Source organism: Eulemur rufifrons, chromosome 15 (genome assembly GCF_041146395.1).
Source record: "Eulemur rufifrons isolate Redbay chromosome 15, OSU_ERuf_1, whole genome shotgun sequence".
Taxonomy (NCBI): Eukaryota; Metazoa; Chordata; class Mammalia; order Primates; family Lemuridae; genus Eulemur; species Eulemur rufifrons.
In genome coordinates, this window is record NC_090997.1 from 3,088,003 (window position 1) to 3,112,755 (window position 24,753).

The 24,753-nt window shown below is 44.2% G+C and overlaps 1 protein-coding gene across 1 annotated transcript; it reads right to left on the reverse strand.

The window, feature by feature from the left end:
- Window positions 1-5,867: 5,867 nt before the first annotated feature.
- Window positions 5,868-21,297, reverse strand: BTNL2 (butyrophilin like 2). The gene is given in 10 exon segments (XM_069487942.1): window positions 5,868-7,055; window positions 7,616-7,711; window positions 8,383-8,664; window positions 9,645-9,992; window positions 14,167-14,187; window positions 15,346-15,494; window positions 15,496-15,625; window positions 17,604-17,885; window positions 17,888-17,950; window positions 19,331-21,297. Coding segments are annotated over 10 exon segments (1,677 nt in total). The 5' UTR covers window positions 19,410-21,297; the 3' UTR covers window positions 5,868-6,828.
- Window positions 21,298-24,753: the final 3,456 nt, after the last annotated feature.

The following is a 24,753-nucleotide window of genomic DNA, read 5'->3' on the forward strand; positions in this document are numbered from 1 at the left end:
AGCACATGAAAGTTTAGGCTTAACGACACAGCCCCACAATTCAAGCCTATTGTCTCCTTCTCCCAAAAGGACCAGCCCCTCAGACTGGTGGAATGTGGAAAATGGGATCGGAAGAACAGGAGATGTCAAAGAAGACAAATGCCCCAGAACTGTCATTAAGAGATGTTGAGCAAAGAACTATAGCACTATCATAAACATTCAGACTTCATAAAGTCACAGTAATTTTATATTCTGAAGTGAAGATCTTAGGAATGAGATAATCTAATTCCTTCGTTTTATTTCAGACTGGAGAAATGCAAAGTTATATGCTGGTGAGTAACTCCAATTTGTCTCATGGCTTCAGTTGCCCCAGGATTTCATGAAGCATTATCTGGGCATTTTCCAGAGAGGTGCCATCTTCTGGAGATTTTATAATATTTTGAAGCTGGGAGTCCAGAAAGATACAGGGAGTAGGGGGAGGGGAGTATTTCACTAGTTCATGAGACATGTTCTTGGCATATTTTTCCATGTGATTATTTTGTTCTTGTTTTTAGACTGGAGAAAGGAACAGTTTGAAGCAGGTGGGTGACCTTATTGTTTTGCCCCACATACCTCTTCTACACAAGTGAGAAACTCTTGCATTTGTGCACGCAGGAGTACAGCCTGAGACAGAGAAGAGCTTCTTGTAGCTCATTGAAGTAGAAAATAGCCCCTGACCATCTTAGAGTCTTTCCAGAATTGTGGGTTGTCAATTTCTAGTGATGTTACTTTACTCTGAATATCCCTGCACCTACAAATATTTCCTCATTAATTGAATCCTCCAAAAATTTAAATATAATTCCCATATGCAAATTCTAGTGAGAAAAACTTTAATTATTGAAGAAGTTTGATTTGACAGGAAGCAGATTAATTACTATGATTAATAGTATTAGTACTATTGCTACTATTACTGCTGGTATTAGTGTTACTATAACTATTGGAAGCTAAAATTAACCAAGTGGACAAGACATAGTATTCAGTTCTCTACACACTGTCTCCTTCATTTTTCACAATAGCCCTATGCTGAGTATCATAGTTATGTACATCACCATGAGAACTGAGTGTGCCTGAAAGAAGCCAAGTAACTTCACCAAGATCACAGCTGCTAAGGACAGAGTGATTATCAAGATTCAGATCTTTCTGACTACAGAGACCAGGCTTTCCACGAGTAGAAATATAATAAGGGTGTATGAGACGTGGGTGACTCAGCTATTGCATGAGCCCATAGAAAATGACACTGAAGAGGCTCAAACGAAAGTGGGCTCGCCATGACTGGAGGAATGACAGGGCATAATTATTGAGAGCAAGCAGTAGAGTAACAAGCATTTGAAGAACAGAGAGACGTCATCCTGAAATACATGACCCTGGGGATTTTCAGGTGTGACAACCATGCTGGCTAGACAGTCTCAGCCTATCTGGAACAGATAGTCACCTAGGGTCCTACCCGCCCTTGGGCTCCTATGATTTACACATCATGTGTCTACTAGGATAGAATATAAATTGTTTTACCTACTCTTCCATTTTCCTCTCTCTTGTTTTCTTCCATCCTGCTTTTCCAGTGTTTGCATCTTTCCTAAGGCCAATCCGTCTCCATTGTGGACTGACCTCTTTTTTTCCCCCACACCCACAGTGGCTGCTTCTCTGGATCCAGACACAGCTCATCCCAAGCTCATTGTATCTGAGAGTAGAAGACATGTTTCTTCAATAGACAACGTCCCTCAGAACTGTGATGCCCCAACACACCAAGGGCCAGGAGAATATGGAACCGTCCTCTGCGTTCTGGGTCAGAATTGCTTTACCGCAGGGAGACATTATTGGGAGGTAGAAGTAAATATGGGGACAGACGTTGGACCTGGAATGATTTGGGCTCTGGGTGTTTGCTCAGATACAGTGAAGAGAGAGAGGTGGTTTGTAGAAAGTCCAGAGAAGGCTTTCTGGGTGGTGGCCTACCAGGAAGGGAAAGTCATGGCTCTTACCTCCCCGTCAGAATCTCTGTTGCTGCGGCAGCGCCCCACAGGACAGAAGTGTTCCTGGACTGGGGGGCTGGGGCTGTGTCCTTTTACAACATGGTGGGTGGATCCCACATCTATTCCTTCACTGGAGTCACCTGTGGAATGTCCAACCTTATGTTAGTTTTCAGGGGGCTGGCACATCTGTGACCATCTGCACAGCTTCCGGTCACAGTGAAAATTGCCCTGATTCTTTCCAATGACCTCTGTAACTCCTTTAAGTAGTTGTGATACAAGCGAACTCTCTATTTCACCTTAAGAAGCAAATGTTTGAGTCCCTGGGCACCTCTGCTGCCTCCGCTCTAGCTTCTTACGGGTGTTTTCTCTGGGTAGAGTGGTTAAGGGAGTTCCATTTCAGTAGGTTTGATTCCAGGCTTTTCCACAGAGAGAGAGGCAGAGAGAGAAATGAGACAACGGGAAGATGCCAAGGGAATGTCCTTACTGTTACCATCAAGGAAATCCAGTCTCTGTGTGGGCAATAACAGTTTGTCACAAGAAAATTCTAAACAAGTGCCTGCATCTCTCTTCTGTTTTCTTGCTGAGTTGTGTTGAAGTAAATATTTTTAAACCAATATTTAAAGAGAAAACCTCTCTTCTTCTTCTTTTTTTTTTTTTTGTTGTTATCAGATATGGAGGAGGGTGGGACTGAAAAGGAAGGGTCACGGTTGAGTGAACTCTCACTACACGTTCCCACTGTTGGAGGGAGAGACACAGAAATCTGCTCAAGTTTTCGACATTTAATAGCTCAGTTTGCCCATTCTTCAGGCTCTGGTGTCCCATCGACTTTCAATCTTGGACTTTGTCTAGGGAGGGAGAAGTCTGATGTCAGCTGTAAACCACTGGAGCGGAAGTCCAAGCCTTCTGGGAGGAAAGAGCCCTTTTCTTTAATAATTTCTCACTGGCGAGCAAGTCCAGAATTGTGTCCTGTGGAGAATGGCGAATGAAAACAGGATTGATGTTGTAGTTTATGCTTTCAGGGAGAAAACAGTTAAGTAGGAATGAAGAAGCCTCTGTAGCCTTCATGGAGAAAGAGCCATTGCTAACGTTAGCATATATTTTCTTTCTGTGTTTTTCCCACTGCTGAGGGTTTCCCTTGTCTTCACCGCACCTCAGCCTTCTCCAGCTGCTTATCACCAAGTTTATGCTTTTAAGGACGCAGAGTACCAGCTTCCGCTGTTAAATGAGCCCTCTCTTCCTGACGGCGGAAGAGATCCATTTAGGTCTTTCTGCACTATTGCCAGATCCTTAAACCACAAGTCCTTTAACACCCTCTCTTGAAACATGTATCTCCGTGGTGAAATGTCCCTGGCACACGGTCACTAAGTGGCAAAACCAGGAGTGGAACCCAGGAAGAATCAACCCAGAGCCCAGAATCTTAACTTCACCGACACTAGACGGAAGACCTACATAATTCAAGCAAGAAATGATAAAGGCAGGAGAGAGGCAACTAAATGGTGGGAAAATATTAATAGGTATAATCAAATGGACGTGGTGGGGAAGAAGCGATTTGTGGGCATAAACCCTATACACGGGGGTAACGACAAAACAGGAACAAAGGGGCATGGAACTGTGACATAGAACAAGAAGCATAATGGGTTCAGCTCTGAATGTTTAACTTTTCTTACACACTCAGGACATTCAGCACGAGGTTTCCAAAGGAGATTTTAGTATCTCTCCTGTAGGAGCTGAATTTATATTTTCTTCTAAAACAAGATTCTTTCACTTATCACTTCTCCGCTCATTTTAATGTGTGTTTGTCCTTCTAACTAAGCTTGGGGATTGAGGAGCAGTGACTGGAGGTGGATGTTGAGAGAAAAATGAAGGCAGATGGTCTATTGGAATCAGCGTTGTAGAAGTGTCAGGGATAACAAAGCCCACCTTGTCCCCACTGTGGCTGTGGGTAGGTCAATAAGCAGGGCAGGGTCTCCAAGTAGCCTATACTTTCTGGCAAAGTGAAGTCACAATCTGGCGCCATCAGTCAATTCTTTACTACTGGACTACTCTGGCAATCCTATTTTCAGTAAGGTTTATGAAGGTATAATAAGAGTTTCAAAAAACAAAGTGACTCCCCTAGAATGAAGGAAGGTCTGAGGACAAGAATTATGTGTTATCAAGGATTGTATCTCTAGGCCCTAGCCGGGTGCATTCTATAGATAAGATATTCAATAAATATCTACTTTATGAAATGATACATGTGTTTTACAAATGTTTATTGATCAACCAATATGTGCCAGTTTTCTACGTTGTGGGGACATACACACATCTGCAGACAAAATCACTGTCCTCACGAATTTACACCATGCTGACAAAGGAAGGAGATTAACAGGCAGGAGGTTGACAAATTTAGTCTCTCTGGCTTCCTCCTGTTCTCCCCTGAAACTGAGATCCAGCCGTCCATGCATCTATTTGGAGAGTCGTCATGCTCTCCGTGACTACATCCAGCTGTCTGCACATTAGGACTGGGAAGGGGCTGCCTCCTTGACGGGCCAATCCAGTCACTCATCCATCAGCCACAGTGACTGTCCCAGTGACCGGGGGCATCGTCCTCAAGCCACCCTGGTCTAACTGGAATTGGAACTGAAAAACTAAATTAATTGCCAGTTTGGGAAGCTACAGGGAAATATGTTTCTTAGTATACACTGACAGAATGTGACTGATTAAAAATAAAATTCTTATGAGACTTTCTCCCAGGAAAGCCTATATATTTATTTAAAGGGCTCACACAAGCACAGACCAACAAGCAAAGAACCAGATTGACTGGGAAGGAAGATTCAAAAATAAACGAAAAATAACAGTTAATCTTCAAGCATTATTAAATAAATCATTTTATTACATTAAATCAAAATAGAGTAACATTAAAATATTTTCCAGCAAAGCTAGCATATTTACTAATAAATTTAAGTTTTCAAAATATAAAAGGGATATCAATGTAATGTATAAATCATTTGTTAAATGCCATAGAATGTGCAACACAAAAAGTGAACCCTAATGTCAACTATGACCTTTTGTTGGAAATAATGTATCAATATTTGTTCATCAGTTGTAACAAATGTCCCACACAAACTACGGGGAGAGAGTGGAGAGATTTGGGGATCTGGGAACACTCTCCATTTTCCATACAATTTTGCTATAAACCTAAAACTGTCTTAAAATGGTATTTTTAAATTTTTTTTTAAAGGAATGAAGTACTGGTACGTACTACAACAAGGAAGAACTTTGAAAACGTCATGCTAGGTGAAAGCCACACACAGAAAAATATTTTATGATTCCATTTATATGAATCACACCCAGAATAGGAAAGTTCATAGAGAGAGAAAGGAGACTGCCGGGGGTGGGGGAGGGAAAAAATGGGTAGTAACTGAAGCACTACTAGTAATGCTCAGTGGGTATGGAGTTTACTTTAACATGATGAAAATATTCTGGAACTAGATAGTGATGATGGTCTCATTGTGAATGTACTAGACACCCTTGAACTGTACACTTTAAAATGGTCAAAATGATGAATTTTCTGTTAGGCATATTTTATCACAATTGAAACATTTTTTTAAATAAAATAAAATAAATGTGTAAATATTTGTGGAAGAATAATACATAGTTTGAAATATTATCTTGAGTTAAAAAAAAAAAATTGTGACCTGGAATAGAAGCTCCAGAGTGCTGTCAGCGAATGAGCCACGTGGGACCGTGATGCCCATGTGCCAACTGCCGCCTAGGAAGCCAGTGTCATCGGCCATATTCCTCTTTCTCACTTCATAAGATTTTAAGATTTTCCGAAAATCTTTCTTTTTCACATTCTTTTTTCTTTCACATGCAGTTCTCTTCTTTAAATCATTATGACTTTAAAATATTTTTTACTCTGTGTTGCATTTATTGCTTATGTTTCTTATAATTATTAATTTTAAATTGTGCATTTTATTTTTCTCTGTAAATTGACATTTTCGTATACATGATACATAATTAATTTATCTCTTGGATTAGAATGCCTAATATTTTTCCTCACTCAATAACGTCTATTAACCTTCTGAAGTAGGGATTTCACAACACTTCATCTGATTTTCAAGATTATATCTTAGTAATTATATTTTTCTCCTTATATTCAACTGTATTTTATCTCAGTCTTTTTTAACTGTGCTTTTTGTTTTCTCAGCTCCACTTACATGGACAATTACTTGTCATCATCTTAAAGAAACTGATCAAATACTTGACTATTCCTTTCATTTCTTCCTCTAGGCTAAAGTGCATGTTCTACTGGACTTCCTAAGGGTGCCTGGGCATCGGATATGAGGCTGTGATCAGTAGGCTGCGCAGCAGAGAATCTGCAGTAGGACAGGTCTCTGAAGGGCCCAGTCTCCAGGCGGATTTGAAGCCAGAGTGAGAGTAAAGCACTGGACTTGGCACTTATGATCATGTGAGTCCCTTCAAGCAGTTGGTGAAAGAAGAAAAGATCTGGGACTCAGAACATCATCTGGGTTTCTAGAATCCAAAGTTGCTGTTTTCCTTGGAGATGTTGAAGATCCCCTTCTGGGTGCAGAAAAATTCCCAGAGAATCTACATCAAGGAACCAAAGAATGAAGAGGATGCAGAGTCCCAGAAAGTCTTGGGGAAGGTGTGGATAGGGCACCTGCTGGTCGCGTTGTAAAAGGAGAGGTGCTCAGAGGCACAGTCAGGGAGGTTCTGACCTATCCAGGGGCCACCTTAAGGGAGAGGAGGATTGGAGGAGAGGTGATGGCCCAGGCGTCACTTCCATAGCAACCCATTGCCTAGACCCCATTCCCAGGTGACACAGAGATGACTCCTTTCCTCACAGCACTGTCCTTGGCAACACCCGGGGTCCATCCTGCGCCATGCCCAGCCCCCAGCTCTTAGCACCACCTCCCTGCCTTGAGCCCCTCTTGGCCCAGCACATAGAGCAGGTAGTCAAATCTCTGGGGGACGTCTGGCCGCGGGAATGTCCAGGGGACACACCCTTGCTTCCCTCAGGAAGAATCAGTTTCCGGTAAGCCGTATTTGGATCCTGTGGCACATTCACTGCAAAGAAAGAAAATCCATTCTGATAATTAATCAATATTGAAAAGTATTAATTCTATGCTGTTAACATCCAAACAGGCAAACAAATTTTCCCTGACATAGAAATTTACAGTGGGAGAACTTCACAGAGTGCACAAAACAGCCTTTCTGTCAACACGTGGGAAGTCCTCCGCTGGCCGAGCAGGAATCACCATAAGTGGGTGCCCCCATTTTTAAAGATCGTAGTGAAATGTTCATGCCAACGGAATCTCAGTGAATCCTTATCTCCCAGCTGCAAAACCAAGGAGGCTAGCCACTGACCTTTTTCTTCCTCTCCCTAGATCGCTTGGAGATGGGCAGTATGGAATCAAATTATTGTCTTTTAGTCCTTTTGCTTCTATTGCCACTGTAAACTGTGGCCCCATTGGGCACCGAGCCTCGATTACCTGGGCGTGAGCCGTGGGCTCTCAGGACCGAGTACTCCTCCAAAGCCCCCGTGGAGGTGCTGACGAGGGAGGCTGGGGAAAGCGCGCAGACGGTCCACGGTCCACCGCAGAGTGTCGCACTGTTTACCAACTCACCTTTGCCACGGCTCCTCCTCCTGGTCAGGCCTACAGCCGCAGTGAGAAGCAATCCCCAAAGAAGGAGTAGCTCCCACAAAAAAGTCATCTGGGGCTCTAAAACGGCAACCCAGAATCCCAGTAAATCATGAAACTGGGACAATACCAAGATCATCCTTTTCATCTGAGCAGCTCCTGGGCTGGGGAGGAGGGAACTGGGCCCCTCAGGCAGGTGGTGGGTCTGCTCCTCCCTGCTCTGTAGGGACGGAGCAGAGACTAAGCTTAGGCCTCACTTCAGTGTTCCCTCTTCTCAGAAATGCACGCGTACACACACGCTTTTCTCTTCTCTCTTCTGATGATATCATAGAATCACTGGAACAAGTGAGGTGGCAAAAGGATAAAATTCTCCAGGCCACAGCCATGAAGATGGTTTTAGGGAAAATTAGTTTCTAATCCAGAAGAAAATCTACCATGAGGCGCAAAAAAGCAAAGTGCTGTAATAGTTTTCACATCGGAAGAGGAGAGTTTGGAGTTATAGTGAAGACAGACTCAACTTAGTCTACACCCAACAAAAAGTATTACTTTAGGCCTTAGTTGGGGATGCGGGGGGAACACTCAGGGCAGGAGACCCCTGGGTGTCCTGAAGCCAGCCTCCCAAGAGATAGCAGGGTACTTCCTTGCAGAGAAGAAAATAAAAATTTTTAAAAGAAGAGTAATAAAATGAGTAAGTTTGGGTTGGTCTTGACGTTTGTTTCCCAAATCTGAGGAGAACATATGAAATCACCAACCTGAGAGAGAAAAAGTGGCCGTTTTCTCCTCACCCAGAAGGGGGCTGCTGATGGAACAAGTCACATTGGCAGCAGTGATGTTGGTCACCAACAGAAATGTCTCCACGTGGAACAGCCCATGGCTGCCTTGAGTCAGGTTCTCAGAAGTTGGTGGCATTGTCTTCCCTTCTGTGTCCCTCCACTGCACTTGGGGCCGTGGGAACCACCCATCTGAGGAGCATGTCAGCTGTGCTTCTCCAGCCTTGGTGGCCTCCATGGTGATCAGTGGGGAAGATCCCAGACCTGGGGATAGAGATCCAGGAACCAAGGCCTAGAGTCTCTCTGGGGGTTGTGTGGCAGTGACGTCACTGAGAGGGGCGGGGTATGAAGAGTGGAGGGGGTGGGGATAGACAGCGAAGCTCCACCTAGGGAAGAGTCTGGCTGGGGGGTCATCTTGTTTTGTTTTGTTTATTTGTCTTTATTTTTATTTTTTGTATTCCTAAATCATCCTGGGATAGATTAAGAGATAAGACATATTTTCAAATCCAATATAATTCTTCTGTCCCTCAGAACAAAATAACTTTGACAGGGCATGGATCACACAGACAGGAGAAAAAAAAAATCAGTGAGAGAATATTCTCAAAGATCAAAATCTTATAAATATCTACGTCCAATAGCAGAAAATGACGAGGCCCATTTGACTTCTCAGCATGTGTCCCTGTGGATATTTCCTAAATACATTTATCAATGTAGATTCAGAATCCATGGGAGAAAAGTGCAGACTGTCGAGGATTTGGGCCTCTGCACTCAATGGCATTTGCTAACCTTGGAAAATGATTCTCTCAGAGGTAGTCAGTGGGAAATCATGATGCAGAGAGTGATTTTGTCTTTCCTCCTCCATCCCTGCCAACACTGTCAATCTATATGATTTTTGTTTATGCAGTGGATCCAGTTTATCTTTCAAATTATTATACTTCCTAGTAACCATATTTTCCAGAATTTTAATAGCAAACTGTGAATTAATGAGGTTTATGTAAATTTATGGAGTAAAATTCTTAGATTTCCCTAAATATATGGTCACTTTTTGAAAATACTGGGAAGGATACAAGCTCTATTATCTAAAGAATTACATTTGGTCCATTTGAGTTTGTGGACTTTAAGTATCTATGACACTTCCTGCATGTTGGAGGGTTTGATATAAATTTGATGACAAATGTGCATTAAGAAAATTTCAGGTGCAGAGAAATTTTAAAGTTGTAGGAACATCTATCTGGAATGCTTACCTACCACCTTTAGATCCCAGCTGGCCTCCTGGTAGACACCATCTTTTTCAAAAAGGCAGCGGTACTGCCCATCATCTGAAGGTCTGACACTACGTATCTGCAGGGTCAATCTGCCCTCGTCGATGGCGTCACTCACCAGCGCAGGCCTCCCTCTGTACTCTGCCATCTGCTCTCCAGCCACAGGGTCCCCATCCGTGTGCACATGCACAGCAGGGTAACGGTGGGATCGGACACACCTCACCTCCATGCTGTGTGCATTAGCCTTGGGGGACAGGTAACAGGTCAACTCTATGTCTTCTCCCACTCTGACAAGGGTGGGCTGGGAAGGTCCAATCACTTTTAAGGAAGCTGTTGAATACAGCAGACAAAACACAATGAAAGTATCAAAATGGGGCAAATTATATCCTCAGCAAGAAAATCTCTAGTGGGGTTTAGAACCCATGAGCATCCCAGGGGATCCGTGAGGGCCAAGGTCATATTTGGGAGAGGTGGGGGTTTCGTGGCCTCCAGGTAGATGATGTCCTTGTTCAAGGAAGGACCATCCATGATGTGTGTCAGTCCAAAAAAAAAAAAAAAAATCAGTAGATGAACCCTCACCAGCCCCACCTGTAATTTTATTCAGTTTACAGACTGATAATAAAATAATTTTGCAGTAAAATCTCCCAGAATAAAATAAAGGATTTACAAATTTGGCCTGAGGATACCTCTGTACGTGAGTCCTTATGTAACAAACTGCAACCTAACCTGGTATATCAGGTAACTGAAAGCCTAACTAGGAGTGCACTTCGGTAGTGACAAACTGAGTCGCAGCCCCACGTGAGCCAGCTACAGGCGAACAACTGTCCAAGCCACGTTCCAACGGGCAAACGCCAGCTCTAGCCAATGGCGCTGTCTCTGTACCTCACTTTCCTTTTCTGTCCAGAAATGCTGTCCCATCAAGTTGCTGCCTGGAGTTCTCTGAATCTGTTCTGGTTCTGAGGGCTGCCTGATTCCAGAATCATTCTTGGCTCAATTCAACTCTGCTAAATTTACTGTGTCTAAAATTTTTCTTTTAATACTTGCAACATGTATGATCTTAAACTAATTCTTAATCTGTCTGTGTCTCAGTTTCTTAAGCTATAAATTTGCTATATTCCTCCCCATATGATAAGGTTGCTGTGTCTGTATACGGCACCTGGATGACCACATGCTGTGAACAGAGGCACACGGACCTGTGGGGCTTGAGGGCACTGGAGCCAACCCCACCCTCTGCCCTGATGATGGTGGGGTTGGACAGGAGTCCCATGTGGATTTTTGGTAATGAAAGTTAAGAAACTTCCCTCTGGGTAGTCTTATAATGCCTTGTAATTCTGGTCCAGCCACCATATTTTCTTTCTGCAATGTTCCACATGTGTGGGGTTGTAGACCCAGACCAAGCTGAATGTCCTCAGATAACTTTGAGAAACATTTCAAGATCAAAAATTGAGAAGGTCCACAAAATACAACCGTGAAACAACGATGAATGCACAAAAGGCATCTACTTCTCCCACTGTGGAGAGCGGGGAAGATTATCTCTGAGGGAGTTCCTGGATCCAGCTATATTCCAACTTCCATCTCATCAGGCCCTGGCCATGCCAATTTTGCCCTATTCTAATTGAGAGTCATCCTCTTCTATCGAATGATAAGAATGGTTTTGCATGTGCTGTGATCACTTATAATAGAAATACAGTCATAAAATTGTAGGTTTTCTGCACGGAGTCAGTGGCCAAAGGCATAACATCCCCATCATGTCACTGGCCAAAAACTGCTAGGTAGCTTTCTAGAGAGGAAGGTCACTATCAACACAATTCTAATTTTCAGTTTACTCCCTTCTATTTTGGCTGTTAATAATATTTGACTCCCAATTACTTCCAGCATTTTGTTTGCTTTGTCCTGCACTTTCACCTAAAACAATGTTATCCCTTTCCCTAGGTACCTGTTAAAATCTGAAGATAAGTGTAAGAAGCAGAGAAAATGAACCGGGGATTAGTTTGCAGCTCTTTCTCCAGCTATATGTCTTACAGGAAATTACTTAATAAAACACACTGTTTCTTCATCTCTGTTACTTGTATTGAGGATTTTCTTCCCTGTCCATGACCTGTGGCATATATCAAATCTCAAATTGGTCTGCCCTGCTAGACATAGGTAATTAAGAGCTACAATTGACTTTAATGGAGACTAAAGGAAGCAAAATAGAGTGTGGAGATTCAATTAATTAGATACATTGTAATTAGACAAAATTCCTATTTTTCCAGAATCCAAGTAAAACTAAAGTTGAAAGTACTAGACAAATCCTGCAGCCTTGTGTGTTTATTGATGTTCTACTAGAGTACGAGCTCCTTGGGAGCAGCTCCGCATAATTTCCCCTTTGTATACAGTTTAGTTCACAGCTTCCCATGCGGTTTGTGTTCAAATTTATTGTTGTTTTCTTTTTGAGTATTGTATGTATGCTCCTGAAATACCTTCTGAATATTCACTGAAAAATTAAATCCTTTCTGGAGTGTGAAGTACATTGAATTATACACTAATTCCTTGAGACTTGATAATCTTGTCACCATACCATACAATCCTCTTTCAATTAGCATATTCCGTTAAGTGCACTATCTCATTTCTCAAATATGCTAAACTACATTCTGTCTGGTCTCTGAGAACTGCACACCACATTGGAGATTAAGGTCAACCTGTTCATTTATAAGATGAGAAAAATAGAGACTAATCGCTGACAAAATCACACATAAGTGATTAAGAACTTGCACCCTTCAATTAGATAGACGTACACTACAAGGCAAATATCACAATTTCTTTGTGGTTTTCTGCAAACCACGTATGTCTCAAAGATGACTTCCTAATTGTATAATGAGGATAAATCTATTCAGCTTTGTAACTATTGTAAAAAAAAAAAAAATAAAAGAATTCCTGCAAAGCACTTAGCGTAGTGCCTGGCATATAATTAATATTTCAAAAAAAGTAGTCATTATTTTTATAACTGAATGACGTGGTTTGCCAGAGTAGGAGCAGGGATTTCTACAGGGAGCTGGGTGTCCTGGCTGCCCTTGGCGGTGGGTCCTGCCTCTGGGCCTCAGACTCATGAGGACAACACAGGGGCGGCTGTGGAGTTCGTGGGCTCTTCAGTCACCGCACTCACCGGCAAAGCTCCAGGACCACAGCCCTGCTCCCACCGACAGGGAGCAAAGGGACGCTCCTTCCTTCCTCCTTGTTGTATTGTGGTTCCCGAAGGTCGGCACAATTTAGGCACAGCAGGACATGGGACTGTGTTTTGTGTGCTGGGTCTCCAATGGGTGCATCAAGTTGTCTCAGAGAACTCTGAGGAGCAACTCCTCACTGAGGGACAGCGGTGTGTGTCAGCCTGCCCCACACACTGGCTTGACGTCCTGATCTGTAACTAACACGCGCTGCCCGTCAAGGTTTCTGTGGGATCAGACACGTGTGCTGCCCCAGGCAGAAGGCTCTCAGGTGCGTCTCTCCCCACATTGTGGAGTTACCTTTGACCTTCCCGAAACCCTTCCCTTTATCTTTATGACCCGATGGGGTCAAGGGTGCCACAGTAGACTGTGGCAGGGATTGGAGTGTGTTTGTCATCTGATTTTCCTCAAAAAACTTCTACATGTGCTGAAAGGAGCCCGTAAGCTCACCTAAAGCACACACAAGCACACACGCATTTCTGCAGAAGGTGGCAAGGGAGAGCAGGGTACTGAGGGAAGGAGGCAACGAGGGTCAAGTGCATCTGGGCTGGTCCTCTCGGGCTGGGAGAAGAGGCCATAAAGAGGAAGGAGACGGTAAGGAGCTAAAGGAGCAACTGGAAGGGGCTTGAATATCAGTTGGTTATTTTTTAAACCACTTATCTTAGGTACAATAAAATAATACCTGAAGTCCAGCTACATGGTAAAAAAAAAAAAAAAAAAGAAAGAAAGAAAAGAAAAGGAAAGGAAAAGGAAAATCGTCGCCCCAGTCACAGGGTCCCACGCTGTACCCAGGAAGCAGCAGCGCCCTCCCAACAGCGATGAGGTTAGGGGCCTACTGGAGTGAGCTGCGGGTGCAGGGCCCAGAGCAGGGCCAAGGGTGGAGGGGGTGGGTGTGACCTCCAGTTGTCATGATGACACTGCCTTCACTTACCCTTGAAATGCTTTAAACAGGCCTCCAGAGCCAGGCCAGCTGTGCCCAGCTGTCCCCTTCCATCTCCCTCCACCCCAAGGCAGCGCCCTTTCCTCTGGCTGCACAGAGCAGAGGTGATGCCCCTGCTCCTTGCAGGACTCCAGCTGAGGCTCAGGGGAATCCCTGTGAACCCCTAGAGTGGCAGGTGACCCAGTGGAAAAGTCTCTTAAGGAGGCTGCAGGTTGCTGGTCCCCTCTGGTGCTCACTGAACATAGGATTCGGTAAAGTTGTGCCTCAGTTTCTCCTCTGGCTCATGAGGTCTTACGTTAACTCTCACACGCTGAGGACGGCAGAGTCTCCCCGCAGGGTGCTCGCTGCACGTCCTACTTACCCAGCGCAGCCTGGAGCTTCTCTGCAAAGGGAAAATCACACATTAAGGAATTTGGTCTAAGGGAATGGAGAGAAACTGTTTCAAAAAAATAAAAGCAAGTTCTACATTTTATAGGAAAGCTCAATTCATAGAAAAAATACGAAATGCAGAAAAATATTCATTCTTTCCCAAGGATCACCCAGTGGTACAACTGTTTTTTTCTTTTCTCTGCACAAGAAAAATGCTCTCACTTCTATCTCCCCATGATTCTGTTTGTTTCTGCTGATATTTAGCATATAAATATTTAAGTGTAAGTTATAAAAATAATACATGTTCCTTTTATATAATAGATGCATGAAAAGTATAAAATTATATGCACATGGGAAATTATCACCTATATTGCAAACAGAGATTATATATATAGTATATACAGAGACTAAATATATATAACATATTATGAGCTTCTTTCAATATTAAAATATAACATTTACTTTAAGCTTTTTATCCATTTATATGAACAACTATATTCTTGTATCCAAATATAGAGGACATCCCAAAAGTCTTAGTGCAGCTATAAGTTACTTAAAGCTGATAATTTTTATATGATTGGAAATCTATTTATAGGTAGATAGATGTAATCTTTTATCATTGAATAGTACATCATGAGGATTTTTTTATCATTGGAATTATTGGAGAATACCATTTTTCATCAATGCTATAACTTATAGTAACATAAGAAACTTAATACTCAACACTGGTTTTTTTGGTTGTTTTTGTTGTTATTTATACATGAGGGTATAATTAATATTCCATTATATAAATAGTTGTCTCCATCTCTGATTATCTTCTTGTAATAAATTTCTAGAAGTAAATTTATTCTAAGCACAACACAGCACAGGAAAAATAGTCCCTTGAAGGTGTATAGTGTCATTTTCTTTACAATGTGATGCATATTTGTGAGTTAAACGAATCAATGCAGTAGAAGAAAAGGTAGAACTCAAAAATAACTGAAGTGCCATTCACGGCTAGTCAATCAAAATGCAGTACCTATATTTCCAGTCATAAATGTCCTATAGTTTTTAATACATATTACTAACTGTTAGATATTTTTCTTGATAAAAAATGTGAGGTGCTTTGGTGCAGCCCCTGGAGCCTCTCCTGCTGACCTGGGCATGTTGATCCTAGAGGCGGAGCACTGACCTGCGATGTCGATGACTGACCTCTTCTCCTCAGCCAGGGTGGGGTTGTGGATGAGGCAGGACACGGTCTCCACAGGGACATTCCCGACCACACGCGTGTCTTCCACGTAGAACAGGCCAGCTTCGTCCTGGATGTGATGCTCAGACAGTCAGCAACTTCTCTCCCCGGCTGTCTTCCCAGTAAACCTGGGGCTCTGGGAACCAGCCCTTTGCTGTGCACACGAGCTGGACTCCGCTTCCCACAGATCGCTCCACGTGGATGTCAGGGGCAGAGCCCAGACCTGCAGAGAGAAGCCGCGGCGCTGAGTCCCGGAGCCCACGGAGGCACCAATCGCAGACCGAGATCCCAGTGACGGTGCTCTCAGGGACAGGGGTCTGGGGACGAGAAAGGGGGACAAAGTCTTCTCCCCATTCAAACTGGAGATCAGTTACACTTTATTTGTTCTCCAGTCTGGATCTTTACATTTTACCATCTGACTAGTGTATTTCTTCAGATGCAGACAGGTGACTATGAGAAGGGGCTACAATGACATTTTGCTATGTCTCTAGTACTGCAAACAAAGATGAGTAATTCACTCAGGAATTTCTCCATGCTTCAAACTCTGCCTTTTCATCTTAATATTATCTGTATCAGGCACTTTGTCTGACATATTAGATGATATCTGGATTCCAATTTAGATGGAATATTTAATATAAAGTCAGAAATCACTTCCCTGGGGTCTGGCCCTCCCATTTCTTTTGGTGGTGGTCACGACTTTGGGATGTGAATGGATAAACTGGAGCGTGGGAAATGGGAAGTTCCATGGGAAGTTCTTTGTATCTAAATATCCTGTTCATTGGGGAAAATGTTTTTTGGGAAATCCTAGCTTAGATCTATGTAATCAAGAAGTTCTTTCTCTATTCAAAACGAAACTTCCAAATCCAAACAGCGGACCCTTTTTTCCACAGATGGAAATTCTGTCTTTATCACTTGCTGGGGAAGAAACCACTCTCTTCCCTTGGAGCCTTAGAGAATTTGTGGCTTATTTGTGAAGGTCGATGATAGCGAAATGCATTAGTATCTTCCCTCCTCACCCCCCACATGTCAGAAAAACATGGATTCCTTAATCCATTTTGAATCACCATGAATATAGTAACAGTAATAATAACAGCCATGGGTGTCAAGGAAAAAAAGGTTAGGAAGCTGCCGCATGGGGGAATAGGGCGGGAAGCAGCGCCAGCCAGGGCCATTAGCATCTCCAGAGAACTAGTTCCCTGGTACGGTAGATTCGCCTGATGTTCTCTTTAGGACATGGAGGAGTTATTCCCGTCAGAAAAGCAGAGGACAGTTTACTGTTCAAATGCTTATTTTTCCGTAAGACAGATCTATTCTTCGCTTGGCCTCTTCCTCCCCACCCCTTCCTGCTTTGCTGATACAGCAGCGTTCTGCAGATCCTTGTCATTCACAGTGGCTGTGTCCAGAAGCACCTCTGAGTCCCCAGTTCATCGAACCCGGTATATGATAATCTCCATAAAAGCACAACATTCTTAACCTCTTGGTCTCAGCGCTAGCTTCCCAGCTGGAGGAGTTTCACAAAGACACAAAGTTTTCACATCTCAGTTACTGCACAGATGAGGTTGGGTAGAAAGCAACCATTTCCCCGAGATACGGGCGCTGGGCAGGCATCCGGGCTGGCTCACCCAGCAGGCGACTGGCTCTCGCACACCAGCCTTGAGTGGCACAGCTCGTGCCTTGAAATTGCTAATGCCTGTATGCCATGGATGTCAAATAATCCTCAAGAATTGTCAAAACAAACACTACAAGCACTCTCTAATAATTTGGGACTAATCCATGTGCACACGGGGGCCCAGAGAGAAGTAAAAGTCATTGGAAATCAGGAGGGGGGAGGGGGCAGGAGGGACAGGTAAAAACCTACCTAACAGGTACAGTAAGCAGGAGTCCGGGGATGGGCACACTGATAGTCCTGACTTAAGCATTATAAAAGCTATCCATGCACCAATAGCATTTGTATCCCCTTAATATTTTACACTAAAAAAAAGAATACTCAAAACCATTTAAGTTAAATTTAGGAAAATATTTTTCCAGTGAGCTTGCTTTGAAAACTCCAGAAGCGCTTGCTTTCAAGTGAATCAGGGTAGAGGATTGGGCATTAGGAATTGCCTTGGTGATTCAAAGGGAATTCTCCAACTGACAATCAGCTTACTGCAAATGAGTATAACTCTCCCTCCGGGACCCCGTGTCTTTTCCCAAATAGTCACCTGCTACTTTGAGCAGCAAGCTTGTTTCTGCACCATAGTTTCCTTCCTGGAGACGGCACCGGTATTGCCCATGGTCAGATGGTTGGATGTTGTGTATCTTCAGAGCCACACGTCCCTCAGCAACGTCGTCCTCTGTCCACTCTACCCGGCCCCTGTACTCCTCCACCTGCATCTCGGTCACCACCGCCCCATCCCGGTGCACAGACACCGGGGCACCAGGCTCCGCGCGGTACCACCGCACTTCCATGTGCACGGCCGTCCTCCTGGGCAGGAGCTGACAGGGAGCAGCGCGTCCTCCCCTACCCTGGCCAGGATAGGACGGGCAGGACCAACCACTCTAAAGTCATCTATAAAACAGAGAGAAAAAGAGGAACCAGACAACGCCACGCAGAGAACCGATGTGCTTGCTTTGGGGTGTCAGGCCCATCAAAAGGGAGGCACGGAGAGGAGCCAGGGCTTCATTTTCAACGTCTTAGAGAAATCCAGCCTGACGATTTGCATATTTGTTTGTTATAGAGACAATTTCGTGTACTGAAAAGAAATGCAGGTCAAAAATTTGAGATCAGATGCTGAGTCTGTCATTTATCACCTGTGTGACTGGGGACAAATCTATTATTATTCTCAGTGACACTTTGAGATTTGAAGTCTTACTTTCTTCATCTTTAAGACACTGAAACCACCCTCTCTGGGTTATATTTATGCTGAAATAAGTTAATAGGTAAATTGACTTTTTAAATTGGAAGCTATTAATATATTATCATTAGTGTTAACACTTTTGTCATCTTCCTAAAATTTAGGTAATAAATTCATTGATTAGATTTTTCAGCTTTCAGGATTGCTCTCGAGGAACCGTGCTTTTTTTTTCTGGAGAAGGTACTGGGACTATGTACAATGCAGTTTTCACGAGGACATTTTGTGGTGGGTTAAGGGCTGTGATTTTCTAGATGCTGTTCGAAAGGTCTCCACAGAGGTTGAGTGGAGATCTGCTCGCACCCTTCACGATGGAGCCTACCTGCGAAGCTGGGACTAAGGTCATTCCATGCGACTGACCGTGACAGGTGGGAACTGCAGCAGGAGCGCAGAGAGGAGGCAGCCCCAGGTCACAGGATCTCTGCAGCTCTGGGCAGAGCCTGTGCCTTCTGATGCCCTGCCCAGGGTTCCTCCCACTTCACGTGCTGCATTTTCCCTGGGGCTCTGATACCTCCCTCTGACGTTAAATTTCCATAATCCTTTTTCAAGGTGCAACATGTTGACTGACAAAATTCGTATACTGAGATTTCCACGTCCATTTCTTGGAAGTCTCCTTCCAGTGCCTTATTCCCGAGTATTCTTATGCTGCTTGATTTATGGCAAGAAGCAGCTGCTTTTCTTGCCCCCAAAGGGCTGTCCTGCGGAAGTGGGAGGATGGATGAGGAACTTAACATGCTCCAGCCACTGGCTCAAGTGCTTTTCACACCTCATGTAACCCCAAAGCCTCTGCTGGCCTCTGAGACACAGGTACTGCTGTTCTTCTCATCATAAAGGTGAAGAAACTAAGGCACAAAGCACTCAAATAACTCTCCAAAGGTGACCCTGCTGGAAGTGGAGGAGCCCTTTTAAGAACACAGGTGCCTTGGCCACTGGACCTATGCTCTTAGATGTTGTTCTAGCCCTTTTGTGTTTAGGATCCTGCACTGGACTGGCTCCCTGAGGTTAAAGTACACAGTAAGGGGAGAAGGGAGTCCTGCCTGACGGCTTCGTGGTCAGCAGGATGAAGAAGAAGGAGGCGAGCACACCAGACAGACTGTACCCTGGAAAATTCACCATGCTTCCTAGAGCAAACACAAGGGAAAGGAGAATGTGCCTAAGTGAGGCTGTGACACACCCAGCACACTCCACCGTCTCCACTGGTTGTGCAGTGTGGACAAGGAATCCACATCAACCCTTTCACAACCAGTGCAATGGGCTTGGCTCCATTTCTCGGCAGTTACTGACCACATCCCAGCCCCCACTTAACGTGTTGTACTTTAAGTTATTTTTTAAGCCTAAGGGAAGCTTTCTGATTGAAATGAAATGCACTCTTGAGCTAACAGGACTATCATATTTTTTTAAAAACAACACTCCTTAGGTCCATCTGTTGTGAGCATGCAGAAATTTTAGAGGAGAATTTAAATATTTTTTCTCATCCTCCTCTCACCTTCTCTTGCAAAGTCCTTCCTCACTACAGTTTTCCACATGCAGAGGAAAGAGCAGGTTCTGCTTCCCCACGCTGCAGCCAGGAAGCCGACATCCAGTGCCAACACTCAGAGAGCCTAGGGGCACCGGGAAGCCTCAGAAAGCGGAGGAAAAAATGGGGCTTCAGCAGATGAACAAGGAAACACCTTTAAAACAACCTTTTAGGATCTTGAAAACATGTAGGAATGGATAAAAGAAATAGCCTAACTGGCAGAGATTGGCAAACCCAAGAAGCCCCCTCCATGGGCATGATAATAAAACTCCTGCACAGCTAAGAAGTCTGAAACTCACCGGGAAGGACAAAGATTGAATGCTAGGTTTGCTGTTGAAAAATGAAAAATTTAGAGCGAACAAAGCCTAAGACATATTATATCTGATGTGTCAAGTATTTTATTGAAAGAAATTTGCTTCACACCAAGTAGAAGAACCAGCTCAGGGGCAATGCTGACTTAATTCCTGCTTCATTTTCCCCAGAAACTAATTCTGGTAAGATTTTGTGGGGCAGGGGAAGAATCCACAGTCTGAAATGAAGATGAATAACTGATGATTCAGGAGATTATTATTACTCAAATATTACTCTTTTTGCTTTCTAAAAAAATATGTACTTTCACTTAAGACATATCTAAGGAAATGGACATGAGCCCAGTCACAATACCTAGATCTAAAAAAGCACTGCCATATTTACACAAAAGTGGGACTGCGCCTTACAAGACAGCACAGACCGGCGGTGCCTCGCCCCTGAATCTCATCAGTCACTGCCTTAGACTGAGGATGGCGCAGATGTTCCCTCGACTCCTCTTGTGAAAAGCAGAAACATCTTTTTCACCAAGTAAGAGCAAAGAAAGCCCCACAAAGACCACACCAAGCACCACTCCTCAGTTGTGTGAACTAAAAAGAAGCACTGCATAGGTTTGTGTTCTTTTAGGTCAATTGTGTTAAAGCGGGTGGTGGGGAAGCCTACAAATGAACCCTAAAAACCATTGCCCAAATCAATGCAGCTTTGAAGAATGTTGTAAAACTACATCTTAACCTTCTCTGGTGCTCAGGGATAGATTCGTGAGAGACAATAAAAGGGGAGAATAACCGCCTTGGACCAGGGTTCTCAATGGGGAAGGAGATGGTTTTGCTCATAGGGGACATTTGGCAACATCTGGAGACACTGTTGGTTGTCACAACTGGGGGGGAGGGGACATATAATGGGTGGAAGTCAAGGAAGCTACTAAACATCCTGCAATGCACAGAACAGCCCCAAACAAAGACTCATCCAGCCCTGAATGTCAATAAGGCCAAGGAAAAACCTTGCCATGGGGTCTGCTGTCAGTGTGTTGCAAATCTTTGGCACATTTTTTTGGTAAATAAATATCTGGACTTAAATTGGAAATTTAAATCAAAACATTTAATTATAAGCTTTTGACAACTCTGTTTGACCATTTGAATTTAGAGCAAGAATCTTCTGAAACTGCTATTCTTATTAAATGTGGCAAACTTTGTTAATGTCAAGATATGTGACCTAATATGTAGATGTATCATCAAATTCTTAAAATCCCATATTTGATTTAATTTTCTGGATGAAGTGTAGGTGCTAGAATGCAACAGTAAGTGGTAGTTTGTGTTCAGGCATTAGGTGAATGACAACTCTGAATTTCAAGGCTCATCCTGTGCTACTAAAATTCATATTAAAGAAAACTACAAATTACTACATATCATGGGACATTAGGATTTTTTTCATTTAAGAGCCTTGAATGTTAAATCCTCAAAATGCCAAATAGCCATAATAATTAAGTAGTGAGAATAAATTCAGTTCACGAAGTTTGAAGCTTATGTATCTATATAGACCTTAAAAACAGCTATAGCTCATCATATGTTAAAGCAACATATTTTTATAAAGCGAAAGCAAAATAAAATATGAGTTCTAGGAGGCACGGTGACCTTGGACATCTCACTTTACTTTCTTAAACCTCTACTTTCCTCTCTGATGGAGACAATCACCCTAACATTTTTCCAACTGTGTCATCACCACGTGACAGAAGAGGAGATCAAGGCTCAGAGACATGAAAAATGAATAATGTGATCCTGGTTTCTTAATTTTTAATCTAGCGCCCCCTCCTCACCCAGCCTGCAGTGCGGGAACACCGAGGACCAAATGAGCTGACAGCGCGTTGAAAACCGCGCCGTGAATGTGCGTGTGCAGACTGCGTGGGACGCAGTGTACCAGGTGGCGGCATTTCCCTGCAGGACGCCGACTCTGCCTGCTCTATTGTCCCAGCTTCGTCAGCTCCCCCAGCTTGCCAGGGCCACCCGTCACCAGGGACCTTCCAGACCACTCACGTGTCTCCTTCCGGGCTGAAACCGGGGGCTGCCGGGTCTTCTCCTCCCTTGGTGTCAGGTGTATCCTTCATGCATACAGCAGGTGCCAAAGACAGGTCAGAGCTCTGGGGTGCACTGATCAGGGACAGAACCGCAGGACAGCCAGAGAGGGAGGAGGTGGCCCCCGCTTCCTCTGGGGTTCGGGTGCAGGGAGGATCTAGGCCGCCTCCCCCAAGCGGAGGGCAGAGCCAAATCCCCTCTGAAAACCAGATTGGAATCAGGGTAGCACGTGCCCCTCCTGTCGATTGTAATCCTCTCAAAAGTGAAACTCAGAGGACAAGTGGACGTTGACTGGGTTCAGCTGTGGGTCCTGGGGACCTGCAGACAAAATTGTGACACTGGCACTCCTCACCCTCCCCGGAAAGCCCGGGCACTCCCGCTGGGCCCCCACGCGACACCCCGTCTGTGCCATCCCCAGTCGGGCCCCCACACAGACCTGCCGTCCCTGCAGCAGCACCTCGCGCGCGTCTGTCTTTCCCCTTCCCTCCACCTGGACACACGCCAAAGACCCCTGGCCGGTGCCAAGTGTCCACCTGAGCGCGGTACTCGTAGGCTGCAGAGCTGGAGGCAAGACTGAGCATCAGAGGTCCCGTCCCTCGTTTAACTGATGGAAAAGTAGAGGCCGGGAGAAAGGAACTGCCCTCTCCGGGGTCCGCGCACCAGGCCAGGGCCCCGTGGGCTGGTTTACTGCCCTTTTTACTTTGCTTCTTATCTCCCCTTGCCAGGTAATAAAGGGTTTAATTGCTCTCGGATATTTGCCGAGAAATTTATTAATAATAGACTTTTCAACACAATGTGTGCAAAGAGTATAATGCTAGGGTTTATAGGCACATTTTTGTGTGTGTTTTTGTTTAAGCCACATTTTCTACATTTCTATTAAGTCTGTTTTCTTTTTTTTTTTTTAACTTTGAGACGGGAGGTCTGCAGATATAGTCTCAGGGTTTCAAGAGTTCTCCAGGAATATTTTTAATTTAATTTTAGATTTTCATTTCAATGTAATAGTATAAGCATATGTGGCATTGTGATGTCATAAGGTTTGAGCAGATTTCTTTCCTGAAATTTCTTTCCCCCCCTTGTTATGAGCAGCCTGTAATTGGGCCCCTAACTTGAGTTACTGGTCTAAATGTAAGAATTTCCGCCTCCATCCTTCAGTCCAGATAAAGGCCCTTCCCACTCTGAAGGTTGAGTGGCTTGAAAAAGAAATATGAATAATTAAACATAGATGAGGTTATGAGTGTCTCTTTACTCTGTTTCTCTCTCTCTTAGAGTAGAGGGGACGGCACCCCACTTCACCTCTGGTCCCTGGAACGGTGGGGTGGCGCCCACAGACGTCCCTCTCCTGCAATGACACTGAAGAGTAGCAGCAAGGAAAAGTCCCCCAAGGCAACAAAAGGTGGGCCCTGGAAGGCTCCAACAGTGGAAGGAAAGTTTGCTGCCTAAAATGCTGGCATAGAATATTCTAGCAAGAGGAGAGTGGCGTCCTGGAGTGTGGGAAGGACAGCGCCGACCAGGGCGCACCATGGGACCACGACACACAGGGAGAGTCGGTGCTGGAAACACGAGGAGAGCCTTCTGCACCAACCCCGCGCCACCTCCCACCGCAGAACTCAGAAGTAGCCCTGGGCAGGGAATATTTTTAAATTATTTAATAACTGTGTGAAAGCCGCTGAGTTCATCTGGAAATTACCGCGTTAACTCCTCCGCTATAAGACATAATAGTGCTCAGCACAAGAATTGGAATCAGTAGTAGAAAATACAGAAATTTATGCTCTCTCACCTGCATGGTGTGAAAACGGACTCCCCAGGGCGCAGGTTCTGCATCAGCGTCACCTACCTGGTGCTGGAATTCTTGCAGGAGCCTTGGTGTCCGTCTCTGAATTTCTGTGTGTGGTCAGCGACATTAGCACCAGCTGACTGTGCGAAGAAGCTCTGTTTCAACTCCTGTGCATCTTTTCTTGCAAACCGTTCACATGCACGTTCGCAGAGGTCCATCCGTGTTGAGATACGAAACAAGAACTGTGTCCTAAACTATACTACGTAAGGTACACGGCCATTTTGTGTAGGGACATATTGGTATGTGGGAGAGAAAAAAGAGTCACAGTCTCTTTGTCATTCTGATTTGAGTCCATATCTGGGAGAGGGAGGATAACAAGACAAACGTTCATAGCACTGAGGAGAGGCAAAAACAAGCATCTCAGAGAAGGCAGGAGAAAGAACAGAAGGGGAGGGAGTCACGATCTGCATGGCCACCAGAGGGCAGCAGAGACAGGCTCAGAGCTTTTCTTCAAGAAACGATTCAGTTAGGGATGTTTCCTCCTTCAAATGTGGCTGTCTTGTGTACCCTCAGCTGTTAGATGACAAAAGGGGGCCTGAACTTAGGATGTCTGGCATTTTCATTCTATGTTTGCTGCAAATTTGGGCAAGCTTTACTTTGGATAAGTCCGTTCATTTCTGGGGTCTCAATTTTCTTAGATTTAACATAGGGATATTGTGTGCACTGCTCACATTAAAGTATTGTTAAAAAGGTAGAGTGAAAAGATAATCATGATGCAAAATCCCTACTTAGATA